This window comes from Pelmatolapia mariae, linkage group LG7, assembly GCF_036321145.2.
Source record: "Pelmatolapia mariae isolate MD_Pm_ZW linkage group LG7, Pm_UMD_F_2, whole genome shotgun sequence".
Classification (NCBI taxonomy): Eukaryota; Metazoa; Chordata; class Actinopteri; order Cichliformes; family Cichlidae; genus Pelmatolapia; species Pelmatolapia mariae.
This window is the reverse complement of record NC_086233.1, coordinates 12,759,355-12,775,848: the sequence shown is the minus strand read 5'-3', so window position 1 is coordinate 12,775,848 and position 16,494 is coordinate 12,759,355. Positions and strand designations below refer to the sequence as shown.

The window sequence follows — 16,494 nt, the reverse complement described above, 5'->3', positions numbered from 1 at the left end:
AAAAAACAAAAGTTGTATCCAAGATGGCTGACTTCTAAATGGCCACCATGGTCACCACCCATCTTGAGGAGTTTGCCCCCTCACATATACTAATGTGCCACAAACAGGACTTTAATATCACCAACCATTCCCATTTTATTACGGTGTATCCATATAAATGGCCCACCCTGTAGTACACAGCAAACCAGCAGTCAAAAGATAAAAACAACAGCAGCGTCCTCCAAGTGGTTAGTTACCGCTCGGTCCAATATTCGTCAAAATCCTGAATTTAGCAACTGTTTGGGAATTCAACTCTTCTCGGTTCCAAACAGTGAGTCCTCAGCTGAGCAACACTCCTGCCACAATTGTAGCAGCTCCCCCACAAATTATTTTCTTGTGGCGTCTGACAGTAGACTCATCTCTGTGCTTGTCCTGCTAGACCTCAGTGCAGCAATACTGTTGACCAGAATATTCTATTAGAATGATTAGAGCATGCTGTAGGTATTACAGGGACTGCGCTGCAGTGGTTTGTATCATATCTATCTAATCTCCAAATTTTTTCATGTAAGTGGAGAGTACTCTTCACATACTGAGGTTAATTATGGAGTTCCACAGGGTTCAGTGCTAGGACCAATTCTGTTTGCATTATAAATGCTTCACTTAGGCAGTATCATCAGAAGATAGCATACATTTTCACTGGTATGCAGATGACACAAAACTTTATCTATCTATGAGGCCAGATAACACACACCAATTAGTTAAACTGCAGGAATGTCTTAAAGACATAAAGACCTGGATGACATCAAATTTTCTGCTTCTAAATTCAGATGAAGTTGAAGTTATTGTACTTGGCCCAGAAAATCTTAGAAATATGGTCAGTGTTTAGGAGGTTACTTTTAAATGTATTCCACTACAGATTACAGAATACATGGCCCAAAATGTAATTTGTAACATATTCCATTAAGTTACTCAATGTGGGTAACATATTCTGAATACTTTGTGTAAAAAATGGAGACATTAAATATTTACACAGGAATAATCCTTAGAATTTGTTTTTGTTTTGTTAGGTCTTAGACGTTTTATGTGATGAGCATGTTTTGGTTTTTTTGTGATGATTTTGTGACATGTTTAATGTGGAGATGCTGTTTTTAATTATGTTGTTCTGTTGTTTATGAGCCCTTTTTTGTCTTTCATGTAGTACATTTTTTATGTATGAAAATGTTTTTGTTATAAAGTTTGTAGGCCCACAGGAACGGTAGCTACTGCTATTACAGAGCTAATAGGGATCTTAATAAACAAAACTAAACAGCATGATGCTGCCACCACCGTCCTTCACAGTAGAGATAGTAGAGATAGCACAGCCAGGTGCTAAAAAGTGCCTGGTTTCTTGGTGACACTTGGCATTCAGGCCAAAGAATTCAAACTTTAAAGTGTCTTTTGGCAAATCCAGGCAAGTTGTCATGAACCTTTTAAATACATATACCATATATTACCATATACACTTGATTACTGGAGTGCTGCAGAAATAGTTAATGAAAGGTTCTCCTCACTCCACAGAGCAACGCTGAAATTCTGTCAGAGTGCCCATTAGGTGTTTGGTCACCTCCCTGACTAAGGCCCTTCTAGGATGATCACTCATATTAGGAAGTGTCCTGGTGTCCACAAACTTGTCTCACTGGGACTTCAACATTTATAAAATGTAAAGATATAAATGTAAAGTTAGATTACTGGCTCCACTATGTGCTGTCAATGTTCTACTTCCGGTACAGCAGGAGGGAAGTAGTCAGCAAGAAATTCTGGAAGAGAGAATCCAGGTTCCTTCAACTCAGAATGTACCCCATAAGCAAGCAATTAGGCATCTCCCAAGTCACTTACATATTACTCAAAGTAGTTCATTAGAATGTCTAGCAAAAATCAAAAACCAAAGCTTACTGACTTTCCTTCTTGTTTTATTGTTAAGCTTTAGCATGGTGTCATTTGAAAAAGAAATACAATCAGCAGTGATTGATCAGAGCTGAAGCAATGCTGTTTATGACCACACTGTATTCCAAATTGTTTTAACATTGTGATACAACAAATTAAGATATAATGCTTGCTTTGACACAGCCTGGAGTGAGAAAACACATCTTCCAACAGCATCTGGAATTAACATTAAGAAAACTGAAAAACAACAGTTTCAACATTTTAAGAGCTTCATGGTGCCTTTAATAAATGCAATAAAAACATAAGACTTTACATTCAGCCAAAAACTGTCACTTAAAAATTAAAATTCAAGTGAGATTAAGGAAGTTAGGCTGCACTGAGCAGTCTGGCATGCCATTAGCAGTTTGCGTTAGTATAAAATTGTATTTCGTCATTATGTTGAAGGTGTTGTTTTATTTACAAAGACCTGGCTATGTAATTTTTCCTTGTGAGAGTAAAGCCAGCAAACGACAACCACAAGCTCTAATTCACATTACTCTTTACAGTGTAATATAATGGGACTATTTACATTTGATTAAGTGCAAAAGATATACTGGGATTTGTTCAATGCTTTAAATAAACACCCAGGACTAACAAAGGCACAAGACCACATATGTAGGTGATGCATGTATCAGACGAGCCATCTGAGTTCTTACTGTGGCCTGTAGCCACCCAGCTGAGGCATGTAGCTGGAGACCGGTGCTGGTATCCAGTCATCAGATTGGCAATCTGCAGGTGCTGTGTGTTCAGTGTCTTCTTCCAGGGGACAGAAGTCCAGCACCTCTTGATGCTCCATCTCCAACGGGTTGAAGTCATTACTGTCGGTGGCATTTTCATTCCCTGCACTGTGAGTAAAGCAGGGCTGTCTCAAGAAACACTGTCTGCTGCCCTCCTGCACCGTGGTGTCATGGTTCTCTTCACAGTCCAGCAGTGGCTGTGTGGACTCAGACCGTGAAAAAATGGACTGCTGGGGCAGAGAGCTTGGGTTCTGGCCCTTGTAACCACTGGAGGCGACTACAGAGGAGTACTGAATAGTGCTGGCCGTGGTGTCAGCCATATCACCACCCTCATCACTGTCAGATACACTCTGTCGAGGTGAGGACATGCAGGAGGAGCCACCGATTCCACTGCTGTGCTCCTCAGACAGATACTTGTCCTTTTTCAGAGGCAGACTTGCCTTGTCCTCCTCAAATACACACTTTGCATCACAAACATCCACATTAAGCACACTGATGCCAGATAGACAGTTCTCTCTTGGTGCCTCTGCCTGTAGAAAAGGAAAGCACAAGAGAAATGTATCTGACTAAATACAAAACGGGACTGAAAACTCACAGTATTAAAATATCTACAGATAAAGACATATTAGTCAGTTTTAAAGCCTAATTTTGCCATGCCACTGTAGCTCAGTGCTTCAGCAGGCAGCCACATGCCACTTGGCCAGAGTACAGCCCAGGTTCGAGTTCGAACCGTGGCCCTTTGCTGCAAGTCTTCCCCCTCCCTCACCAATTTCTTCTCTATCTGCACTGCTCCACTATCCAATAGAGGCAAAAAAATGTTTCAATTTTAAAAAAAAAAAAGCTTGTTAGTTTGACACCTCTTTGCAATGTGCTTCCTCTCCTATGAAAGGGATTTGTAAATTAGGATACAATATTAATAGGGTAATTCTTTTAGTCACTGGACCTCTGTGCAAGCTGTACATGCAATGCTTTCAGCTGACATTTTATGCATGACGCGAAACATGGAAGACAGTTCTTCACTCAGTACTCTGACCTTGTTGTGTGAGGCAAGTGTCATTAGCTAACAGAAATGTCTGTGCAGTGATGACAAACAGGGTTGAGAATGAGCAATCTGCTTTATGCAAGCAATCATTTGTGCTATGTTCTGGTGGTTTAATATTTTTTTTTATTACCATTATACTGGTCATGCTGACACACTAATGTGAAACTCTTACTTTCAAAGGATAATCTGGAGACCAGTTTCCAATGGTGCTATCTCCGGGATTTGGAATCTGAGGCCAAAAGTTGTCCTTGATCCTGCAGAAAAGAAAAAAACAAAACATACTTATATAGAAAAATACAATAACCCCAAAAATATTGAAATCACAGTTGAAGTGAAGTTATCATGATTAATATTGTGTAGGAAGTAATGAATGTTTACAATTTTTAAGATTGGTATGCTCAAAATAAACTAGTATTATGTGCCTCATCCAATGACTAAAGTGCTGTACACCCAAAGGCAAGTTAAAATGCCTGCAGTCTTAGAAAGGGTAAGATACAACAAAGAGTAAATGGAAACCCTAGATGTACGTGTTCAGTTTACAGCCATTCACTGAGAGGCAGTAAACATCCCAAGAGATATTTAAGGGTAACTTACACATCTTTTTTGCAGAAACAGAGCAGCATGGTCATGAGAACAACAAACAGAAACCCAAGGCTCACTCCTACCACAATGCCTTCAATTTCTCCTGGTGCTATGAGGTGAAAAAGATATATAGGTAAGACAAAGGGTTAACAGCAATTCCAAAATCAATGGTAAAAATCTAAACTTCAATTAGCCTCTCATCCAAGACGCGCCAGTAGACTTCTTTTCAAGCTCAAGATTACAACACCTCCACTGACTGAGAACCTACACAGACACTTTGGAAAAGGTAAAACTGACTTTGTGACATTTCTCAACTAGTTGGAAGAGTGGATCATGTACTGACCATATTTCAGAGTAGTGAACGAGTGGTTAGAGCCATTGACTGAGCCTCTGATAGTTGAAGCCTTTATCCAAATGTCATACTTTGTGTTGCGTGATAATGATGTCAGAGTGTATGAGGTGGTGTTAGCTGGCACAGTTATGCCTGCAAGAAAGAACAACAGAAATCAAAGGTTAGCCTGGCAATTGAGTGTTTTCATTAAAAAAAGCTAACCTAACAGTTCAGCACAACATGGAACCAGTAGATACCATGAGTTTCAGTCCCACTTCGATAGTATATTGTGTAGTTTGTGATGAAGCCGCGTCGTTTTATCAGAGGAATCTCATCCCACTCCAGCTTGGCTGTGTAACATCCTGGATCACCACTCAGGTTGACAGTAGGGCCTTGTGATGGAACTGTACAAAAAAAAAAAATAATAAAAATAACAACAAACTGATTTTAAGAACATCTCTGTGGAAATAACTGATAGACAATATATAACTTGTCAAATGATTAATATAAAAATTTTGCATAGAATCATCAAACATTTGACGGTCTTACATTACTCAGACAAGGGTTTACATTAACATCACAGTCTAACCATCAGATCCAGTGGTAAATTACAAAAAGAGCAGTGCTGTTGAATGCTGCTACATGAGACTTAAGAAAATAAATAAATATAAAATTCAAATTTAGTACTGTCAGCGTTAATCTCGTTAAAATGACGTTATGATGGTTATGGCGTTAACATCATTTTAACGAGATTAACGCTGTTAACGAGATTAACAGCACTATTCAAATTATAATATCCACAACAATTCAAAATACAATGGTTTACTATTGATTAATTGACAAGTATGATCTCTTACCTCCTTGCTCAACATAGGCTTGTTCATGGACTGGCTTCCCAACCAGTTTGCCATATATAGGGTACACTGATATTCTGTAGTGAACAAATTGCTCAAGGTCCCCTAGATTTGACATCAAGGTTAAAAAAGGGGGAAAAAGCACTCTTTAATTAATAGCAATCTTATACAACATGCAGTTAGAGTAAAGTAACAAAAGCTATTAGTAATAGCAGCCATAGTAAAAGTTAACTTAAAGGTTTTGCTTTAAGATCCGCTGCAGTGTATGCCTGCCGTCATGGCAAAATATATTAATTCCTTGTTACAAGAGAATACTTTCTTGCTTTAACAAGGTTGTATTAAAGTCACTATGACATATTTATCATTTGTGTTGCTTACCAATAAGAAACTTGACTCTTTATAACTCCACATCATTATCATTAAACAATGAAATCACAGACTACCTTTTTAACCCCACCTTTTTATCACTTTTTAAACAGATCTACCTAAAGTGCCCTCTGCACAGTACAGTCAGTCTCCTCTTTATGACAGCTCAAACTAAACAACAGCTTCTTATAGCCATGACACGAGAGAGATTTTATGATGGGTGACATATGCCTTCAAGATAGACAAACAACTAAATGAACATTCTCCAAACATGGTTATTCCATATTTCTTCAAGAGGGTTATACAACAACTTTTTGTTTCCTAAACCCTCAGAAAAAAAAGAAAAAATACCTTTAATTGCAGTGTTGTTTGTTTTTCCATTTTCCCTCTGCCAGTTTCTCTCACCATCACTGACCCATTCCACCACATACTCGGACACTGTTCCGTTGGGGGGTTTCCATGAAAGCCACAGCTGACCGTTATGGGACTGTACCTCCATTTTTTCCACTGCAGGAGGTTCTGTAACAGACACACACGCATGAAACACACAAATATAACCCTAACCCAATTTGTCATACACTGGGTCTTGATTTGGACCAGACTTAGTGGATAAACTACATTTAGTAAATTATAAAACCCATCTGATCTCGAGTTAAAACCTGCTAAGAACTTTGAGTTAAAGTTCTGAAATGATCTACTATGTGTATACTAGGCATATAATCATACATTACTCACACCACTATACTGATTCTGTTAACTGCAGTTTTATACCTGGGGCTTCGCAAACAGCTGAGAGTTAAAAATTATGATCAAAAACCACATGGCATCCTGGTTCATGGTTCCCGCTGGGTCCCTTTGGATACCATCGTACATCTCTGTTACTGTTACTTATTAATCAAGAACATTCTAATTTGTGTGTGTGATTTTATGCCGAAAATATTATCTGGACTGCTTTAGATTATATGTCACAGTTGTGTCTAAATGTCACGCCTGTAAATTCAAGGTCAACATGGACACTTACCCCGTGTTTTGCGGGAAATGATCAACTTTGCCTGAGGAGATGCCCCCACAGAATTTATGGCTGTGACATACACGGTCACAGACTCCTCATCATCCAAGAGAATAGTTTTTAGTGGAGTGATCTGTTTTTTACTTGCGCTGCCATCTGTCAGACTTCTGTTCACTGGAATAATCTCCCAAGTTCCATTCCTGATTCTATCCTTTTGTTTCTCAATCGTTATGTTAAATCTTCTTATCCTCCCATTGGAAATCTCGGGATCCTGGATGAGCAAAGTTGCAGACAGTTCTCATTATTACACAAAAACAACCAACATGACTGCTAAGATAAATGCTAAAAAAAAAAACAAAATGCCAGTGTGTCTATGAAACAAAATTATTTATGTTATTTATCACACTGAACAGTGTGTTCAATAGAGCCCGACAGATAAATCTGTGGGGCCAATAGATTGGCTGATATTAGCTACTTGCCAATATGTTGGTATTGCCATTTATAACAAATATCAAATTATGCCTTAAAAACTAAACAAGAGATGAGAGAAACACCCTTTATCTATGTTAACATTGTTGACGTTACAATATGTAACTTGCCTGTTAGTAGCATATATTTGAAAAGCAAACATATGCAATTACAACAACTAGCTGATTGGTTCAGAGTGCAAATCTACAACTTGATGTAACAATAAAATAAGATTATTTTTAAACTGGATTGTTATATTATCCGAATAAGGCTATACATAAATATTAAGGAAATCTTTAGTGTGTCTGAAAGAAAAGAACAAATATTATTAAATGACCTCTCGTATTCCAATTTTTAAATCTGTTATTCAAACCATTGACTATATCCAGGACTATATCACAATCTGTCCAACTCATTCATTCTATTCTGTTAAAATTTTATTGATCTAGCCATTCATCAAACTGCTTGCTATAATGAATAAATGTTAACTATAATTAACTATAATGAAGACTATGAAAACAGTCTATGACAGTCTGTTCTAACATGTTGGCTGTGGTGAGTTAGGGTTGGCAGCAATAGTTCCTTTTGTTTGTTTTTTTAACTGGTTCCCTTCAGTTGAAAATGTATCTAAATGTTTTGGTCTATCTGTAGAATGTCTATCAGTTATGTTAAACTTTCATTTCAAATAAATTCTAATGCTTTGTGCTTATGACAACAGGAGTATTGTTAGATAAAACCGTTTTTAAATGTTAAATTGAATGTGATGGAAATTTACCTTACAAATGAACTCAATTTGTCGTTTATTTATGCCTTCCTCCGACGTGATTATCCATACATCTGGTTTACTTTTTGGTACTAGGTAAAAGAAAAAGAACAGGATATTAAATCTTTTAGTTTATCAAAAGGACACGTAAACACATGGGTGGAAAATGTATGCAGTTTCATGGGTTCAGTAAATCTTCTCACTGCCAGAGGTTTTTATTTTCAATCTTTATGCATTTGGATACAAAAAGGTCTTGAGGACTTCAGAGTCTGAATAGTTTATTCATCATGTATAACATAGTATTAAGTGAACACTTATTAATCATAAGTGTGAAGCATTTGATGAAATGCTTTTACTGAAACTAGTCCGAACTGGAATTCATAATACTCACAATCCTCTGGTGTTCTCTCGGTAACGTTGCTACTCCAGTCACTCCAGTAACCACAGTGCTTGTTATTATATTTGCACCGTACCTGAGTGACATAAACTGTGTCTGGTCGAAGGTTCTGGAGTCTAAAGGACTGTATATTCCTCGAAGTGTCTGCCAGAGGTACCTAAAAACATAAACCATATGTCACTTAAAAATAAAACAAGAGATAATATGTACCTGTCTGAGAAGAATCACATTTAAAATATTAAGACTAAGATTTCAGCAAATACAGGACCCTCTTGCTTTGAGGCAACAGTACTAAGCACAGAGCCACTGTGTTACCATTTGAGCACCTTGAGCATGTGCTACAAAGATAAAATGGTGTACACACTGTACAGGGACACTGTAGAAGGTTGTATAGAACACAAAAAAACATATCACTGTGCAATATGTGTGTGAAGTACTGTGTGAAGTAAACCTTCATTCTCAATCACTCTCAAGAGCTTTGTGGAGAACAGATTCAACATGTCATGAAACTAAATCAGATTTTCTTAAAATTGTCAGTAATACAATTTCTGCAGATTTGTTCATTAATAAATAACACAACACTGGAATTGTAACTGATTTACAGGTTTATACAATAGTTTGAATCTTTTAGAAATATGGTGATAGTCTTTTACAAAGGCAAATTTTGATGGAAGGGTATACAAACATACTTACATAAATCCACCTTTGAGATCCCAATGGGCAGTATCTAATTTCATATATCGTTTCGAGATAACATTTATCAATTGAAGAAGTCCAGTTCATCACAAGGGAGGTGGGAAAAACTGCCTCTGAAATGACTGCGACGGATGGAGGCTTTGTTTTTACTGCGACACACACAAACACACACACACACACACACACACACACACACACACACACACACACACACACACACACAAAGAATTCAAGACAATCAACATCACTTAATCTGAATATACGTTTTAGACTACTGGCTCAGAACATGCAAATATGTTAAACATAATAATCAAATGTACTATTTACTTACCAAAGCAATTAGCAAGCTTTATCAGATGTTCAGACTCTTCTTTTCCAAGTTCATTTTGTGCCACCACCCAAATCTCCAGTTCCATATGATGAGGAAAGACATTCAGATCCACTGTGGTATTGTTTACTGGCCCTAATATTGATGCAGTATAAATTTTATCACTCCTAAAAAAAGATGTAGAAGACAATTTACTTGACAGTAAAACCTACACAAAGCTAGACAACTGGTATTCATTACTAGTTTAAAAAGTCACATTACATTTAGGTGGCATAATGGTGCAAAGATTTGCACAATCAGGGTATGCATGGTCTTTTTGCCCCTGCATGGGTTCTCTCGAGGTACTCTAGCTTCCTCCCACAGTCCAAACATATGCATGTTAGATTAAGTGGTCAGGATAAATTACCCCCTATGTGTGAATGTGGCCATGTTTCGTGTGTTCATATTTGAATGTGGCCGTGTGGCTATACAACTTGACACTGACAGACATTACATGTTTAAATTGTCCATACCAGGAACATAAAAATGTAATACAACACTACTGTGATGAGCTGGCTTTAACATACAGCTTGAATTAGTTTCACCATAATGAATGAAAAACAGAATCGTAAACAAAAGAAGTAATGATTCATGAAGCATGTACTCACCCTGTTTGTCTAATAAACAGTGTATAATTTGTAGGGACAGCTTCCGTTTGATGTCCTACTGCTTCCCACTGACATTTGATGTTTGATGAGATAATTTTGCTCTCCTGAACTGCTATACAGGACAGATTCTTTGGCTTCTCCGGGCGATCTGATATTGAAACAAAACAAAAACTAAACTCACAAAGTTTATCTCTGCATCCTACAAAATTACAATTTTCAGTGCATTTTTTCTGTATCATTATTAGGTGGTTTATATATATATTAAATTTAAATTCAGCTTACAAATGAAGACAAAATTATTACCCCATTATGAAATTAAAAGTTTTTATCAAAGTTTTGCTGTGTGCTTTTTAACAGAGAAAGGGATTTTCAACATAGTATTTCTTAACATACTAGTTTTCTTTAGAAAACAGCATTAAGTATTTACATTAGCCCGCAATAAGAGAAGTATTTCACCCCCCAAAAATAAATAAATACTGGCAACGGCCAGTGGTACCCTTCAGCCTCCAGATACATCTATGGTATCAACATTTCTCCCATTTTAAACACTACATCCAGATGAACATTTGTGGCATTTCCTTGCCTGTATGATTCAACATACATCAAGACAACACTACAGGCTGTTTTCTCCAAAAAATGATACACAACTGACTATTAGCATCAAGGTTAATCATTTTAACCCTGGTATTGGTTTGTCTTAACTAGAGCTGGGCGATAGAACGATAACGATATGTATTGCGAAATAACTTTTTCTCGATAGAAAAATTTAACTATTGCGATAGGCCTCATCTCTCTTGTCCTCTTAAAAAAAAAAAAAAGAACAGCCAATCCAAATTAAGTAGCGCAGAGCCTAACCAATCACAGCCGTAGCGTCACGTGACTTGTTACGTACAGCACAAGTGCCAAGGCGCACATGTGTATTTGTTTTTGCAGCCGGGCCGCCCGGGTAATGAAGGAAATGAGTTTGCCGACTAGAGAAAAATCAACCGAGAGCGTGAGCGAAGGTTACCGAAGAAAAAACCGATGATGGTTCCAATGCCGGAGAGCTTGTCGAACGGAAGGGCCATAGAAGTTCCGTAGTGTGAAGGTATTTCGGCTATTTCAAGTCTGACAAAAAACAGAGTAGCGCACTGTAAATTGTGCCGAAAGCAAGTCTGGAAATACAATAAACCGGTGCATGCTCAATCTCTGACTGAAAGCGCTAATTCGTCATTCGGCTTTTGTTAGACTAAAGTAACTGTTAAAACTGTTTGAAATGCTAAGCTATACAACAAGGAGAGATTGAGAATTTCCTTTTAGTTCTCAGTTTATTTGATATTGACAAAAGTTAGTCAATTTTGTCTGTTCTTCTGTAAAACGAACTAAGATTTATTTTTAGAATTAATATTTTGTTTCTAAGTGGAATTGACAATTTAGTAGTCTGTTTTGTTTGTTCTATTTTGAAACTTAAACGCTTTAGCAGCTGCGTTTTGTGTAGTTTGCAATATTTGCCTTTATTTATCTGAAACTGAAGTTTCATGTTCCTTAAGTACATCTACCCTGTTAAACTTATTATGGGAAATAAATATTTAAATTAAAACAAGCTGCAGATTATTTCACATTTTACTTGTGAGCAACGGCACATTTAAATCTTACAAATATAGTTATTTGGCTTATATCGTGATATATATCGTTATCGCCTGAAATGAAAAAAACATATCGTGATATGAAAAAATCTTATATCGCCCAGCTCTAGTCTTAACTAATTTTGTTTCTGTGTGCAAAGTAAAATAATATAGATATCCAAAATAAAACCAAGATATTTGGAAAAGCTGTGTTTCACAGCACTTGGAAAATACTTTAAAAAATGAAATTTTCACAGGGGGGCTAATAATTCTGTCATCATATACTATTGCTTGGAAACACGGAAAGGAAAACAAACTACTGTTATCACAACCGATCGAAAAAAGAGTTATAGCTGCATTTGGGTAAAAACAGCAATAGATTTTAAAGTTATGACAATAAGAACTTACAGCCTTTCCTCAGCCAAATCCCATGAGTAAATTTGCCCCTGTTTAGGACAACATAGTGTGACTCTGTCTTGCAGTTGCAAAGTAACCATTCAGACTTTTCACTTCTGATGGTGACAGTGACATTAAGTGCTGAACTGTTGATCTTGATGTAATGTTCTTTGGGTATCATTTCAGAGAACTTCCAGTAGAGATCATCTGCTGTGACTTCGGTTGTGTTGATGATCATGCACGTAGCTGTGAAGTTAGACCCAATCTGAACCACTGGAGACTGTGGGGCTATCACCAAATGATAGTCATCTTCGGAAGGTCAAAACAAAAAACAAAAAACAAAAAAGTAAACCCACATACAGAGTAAAACTCAGAAAAATATAGCTGATGAGTGCTGTGCTTGTGTCAGCAACAAGATTATTGATACATTTATGTGAGTCTGAGCCATCAAATTACCCACAGTTCCTGTCACAGTCTAAGTAATACAACCACAATAGGAACATCTGCTGCTAAGTGTGATGAGACGTGACCACATTCCTCTTTTTAATGCAACATTAAACTCCGCCTGTCACGGCAACATGGACACACATGGTGTCTATGGTTATACCAAGTCAGAAAAAAAATAATCTTTTACACTAGTTTCAGTACAGCACAATGTCTTTACAGTCATTTCAGTCATTACATAATTAACATTGCAGTTACAATTTCCCAACTTTTGGGATAAATGAGGTTGAGGTGGAGGTGGGCATAGCTAAAACATTGTGCTCATCATGCTGGCTTGTAACTAGCTTCCCTGAAACAGAGAAAGCTGGAGGGATTCTGACGGCCCCCAAACATCTGTACATATGAAGTACAAAATTATTTAACCTTTACCATTCATGTTTATTTTTTGCGCATCTTTCACACTTAAGTTTGAGATCATCAAACAAACTGTATTTTAAACATAGAAAACCCAGGTAAATACAACATTGATTTTGTAAATTATTTGAATTATTAAGGAAATAAAGATATCCAAACCAGCATGGCCTTTGTGAAAAGGTAATTGCCTACGAAACTAATAGCTTCCTGTGCCACCCTTGGGAGCAAGAACTTCAATATAATGTTTGCAATATCTCAGTTCTTGATAAATGATGAATTAACTGTGATTAATCATGTTTCAGAAAGCTGAGTTTAATTTCGGTGGTCACACCCAGATCTGATTACTCCCAAACCCGCTTAATCAGTAAAAACCAACAAAAATAGAACTTGTTTGACAGAGCGGAGTAGGCTAAAAGATCTCAAAACAAAGTAAAAATGTCAGAAATCAGGAAGGGGGCATATACATTCTCAGAGAATTGTAATTCTTAAGGTAGGGAAGCTAGTCTTCCCTAATCATCATCATTAGCTGCCAAATCTGCTGCCAATTTACAAACACAATAGGAAGAGCTTTAACCATCACTTCATTTCAAAGGTAGAGGTGGAGTAAGAAACCAGCAATTTTCTTCTGTAAAGAATAACATACAGAAACTGAGCAGAAAAACAATGATATGACAGACAAAACTGACACCAACAAACACAACAGACACAAGGCTGGAAAAAACAACAGACAAAAAAGAAACATCTCTTTTGAGGTGTCATCACAGATGGCCATGTGTCTGTAGTAGGTAGCAAACTATCATTAATTTCTCCATGCAAAATAAATAAAGAAATAAACCGACTGATCAAGATTTTTTTACTAATTAATTTTAGGTCCTGTTTTTGTTCTCTCAGACTGCTCTTCTGTCTCTCTCCTTTCCATATGCTGCTCCCCATCTTACCTCAGCTTGTCTGTCTCTATATCAACTGCATGTGCTTTTCTGCGACTCCTCACTTGTCCTTACTAACCATGTGTATTAAAAATAAATTAGTAAAACTGTATATATGTGTTGTATTTTCAACTTTAACTTTTTAATTAGAATTCTCTGTCCAGAGGCCTGCTTTTTTTTCTTTAAATCACCTCAATTCTTCAATTTTGAAAAGTACAGTTTATCTCACCCTTCACAAAAAAGTCAATTGAGAGTGACATGTTCATATGTTACTACCCTCTGCTGCAGAGGTAAAGTTAAAACAAAACACTTCATTTTCATTTTGAACTGGTACACAATGTCAATGACACTCTCACATTAGTTGGATAGAACCAGTTTTGTCTGGATGACTAATTAGATAATTCATTCAAATAAAGCCAGTGTTTTATGTAGCACAACTGCTCAGAACTGATTCTGAGTCTATTTTTTGTATGATTTGGCTTGCCTCAGCCTTTCTGTCCTGTTTCCCTTCCTTAAATGTGGCTTCTTGACTGAGACCATTACTGATGAGGTTTCAGCAAATAGTAGATTGATCACCTGATCAGGTCTTTGCTGGATTTTGTTTCTTTTATTTTTAAGGAAATAATTTTCAAACACTCTTCAATTGCTGGAGATAGTGTTTTAGGACTGTCACTTCTTCTTTTGTCCTCCACTGTCCACCAACCTGGCAACTTAAAATAGGCTCTTTGCTAAGTTGTCTGTTATGTGTAGACAACACTGAGTTAGGTGCCTTTTTATGTTTGAATGATTTAGTGTTAAGGGTCTTAACAAAGAAAAAAAAACCAACCTTCTTATGATAATGGCCAGGAACAAAGACTGGACTGAAAATGAAAGTGAAATGAGTGGGGGAAAAAGCAGCCAGTGCTTAGGGAAAACTGTGAAAGACCATCAGAAAGCCAGGGGAACTAATGCTTAAAGATATATCAATAAAAATGACTACAAAATCTGGTTCTCTAGAACCACAATATGAAAATGAGCAATGAATCAAGATTATTCGCTCTATCACCGCCACAAAACACACACGCTAAGACACAAGGAATCAGATGAGAACGCTCTATTTTGTGCATCATCTTTGCAGCACTAAAGAAAGGCTTTTATTAGGCAACAACTGCATCACCTCTAAAATAATCCTTTGGTCCACATCTCACATGAAGCTGCATTGCCGTTTTCCCTTTGACAGATAATAATTCTCAAATATGTAATCAGCAATGTTTACTAGTACTTGTATGTATTACTGAGCTGATATCAATTCAGCCAATATCTTTTACTCACAATAGTTTGAATTACCTTACCTTGAAGGTGGTAAAATATGCTTAAAAAGCCTTCTAAAAGTGTGTTATTATACCCACACTGGGGCAGCAGGAAATATGACATTAAAAATGTTGTCAAAAACAATCTACATTCTGAGTGTCCATTTTGATTCATTCTTGCGTGTATACTAAAAGATAACACTCCCCAGTGACTCAAGATAAATTGTACTGTTGATGATACTGACCAGCAGCGAGAACAGAAGTCAGCCAAGCTAAAACCCACAGATGGAGCACAGCCGCAGAGACCATGATGACGACGACTATATAGAAAGACAAAATTAAATAAATAAATAAATAACATCAGTTAGGAAAGAATTGTATCTGTTCTGTTTCAAACACACAACTTCGCAGCTTGTTTTAGCGTCATCGTATCGTACAGCGTTGACTTAATTAAACTGAATAATCATTTACTGAGCTTTTCATACGTTTAGTAATAACTGTAATACCACAGTAATAACTGTGATAGTAATAACTGTGGCAAAGACACTTACATTTAGGATTTCATTACGATGCTACGAAACAGCAGCTAGCGTCGATGCTAAAAATTTTGTAGGAACCCATGTCCACGGCAGTCACGTCGCATTAGCCATATATTTAGCAACGAACTCACATTGTCATTCCTGCTAATGGTAGTGTTTCCACAAAAACAATCAAAAGAAAGCGGTCATAACTTACGTAAGTTACCGGTTACTGTCCTTGTACAATGCTGGTTAGCCGCGTAGTATATCTATGTACACCCAGCAATTGTCTAGACAACTTAAACAATTTTTAGATACCATTTCTCGCTCGCCGTGCGTCTGGTTCTTGGTATAAGACCACCCACTTCCCGTCAAAGGCGAGCCTGTGTCGCAATAGGTTACGTAGCGGCGCTACTCATTAGACGATCTCACCACGTCGTGATGGCCCTAAACCATTTGTGCTGAGCGTCTGCCATATTGACGAAACGTTTCGATATCTGAGGAAGTGCACCCGTGACTAAATGCTGTTTGCTGATTTTACAGACAAACTGTCAATTAAACAACTTCGACGAATCGGAGACTTTTGCTGTGTGTGTTTTGTGGGCCTTACGCTCTTATTTCCCGTATGTCTCCGCCTTTCGCCTTCAAAACAAGAATACACAACATCAGGAATCCCTTGGCACTGATTTTAGCTACATGACAAAGCAGCAAGATATTCTTGATCCGTTAGAAATTGGAATTA

The 16,494-nt window shown here is 37.2% G+C and overlaps 1 protein-coding gene across 6 annotated transcripts; it reads right to left on the bottom strand.

Moving 5' to 3' along the window:
* Nucleotides 1–1,919: 1,919 nt before the first annotated feature.
* il6st (interleukin 6 cytokine family signal transduce) lies at nucleotides 1,920–16,136 on the bottom strand. 6 transcript variants are annotated; one of them, XM_063477924.1, is made up of 16 exons: nucleotides 16,071–16,136; nucleotides 15,480–15,554; nucleotides 12,174–12,470; nucleotides 10,162–10,309; nucleotides 9,518–9,681; nucleotides 9,184–9,335; nucleotides 8,485–8,647; nucleotides 8,106–8,185; nucleotides 6,875–7,133; nucleotides 6,205–6,372; nucleotides 5,491–5,592; nucleotides 4,891–5,037; nucleotides 4,646–4,786; nucleotides 4,315–4,411; nucleotides 3,893–3,974; nucleotides 1,920–3,208 (listed from the first exon to the last, which is right to left on the bottom strand). In XM_063477924.1, the coding sequence occupies exons 2-16, from the start codon at nucleotides 15,541–15,543 to the stop codon at nucleotides 2,594–2,596; spliced, it is 2,679 nt and encodes an 892-aa protein (XP_063333994.1). In that variant the 5' UTR covers nucleotides 15,544–15,554; nucleotides 16,071–16,136; the 3' UTR covers nucleotides 1,920–2,593. The 6 variants fall into 6 exon arrangements, with proteins under 6 accessions (XP_063333994.1, XP_063333993.1, XP_063333995.1 ...); XM_063477923.1 differs by having other exon boundaries at nucleotides 15,970–16,126; XM_063477925.1 differs by lacking the exon at nucleotides 16,071–16,136 and adding an exon at nucleotides 15,786–15,810.
* Nucleotides 16,137–16,494: the final 358 nt, after the last annotated feature.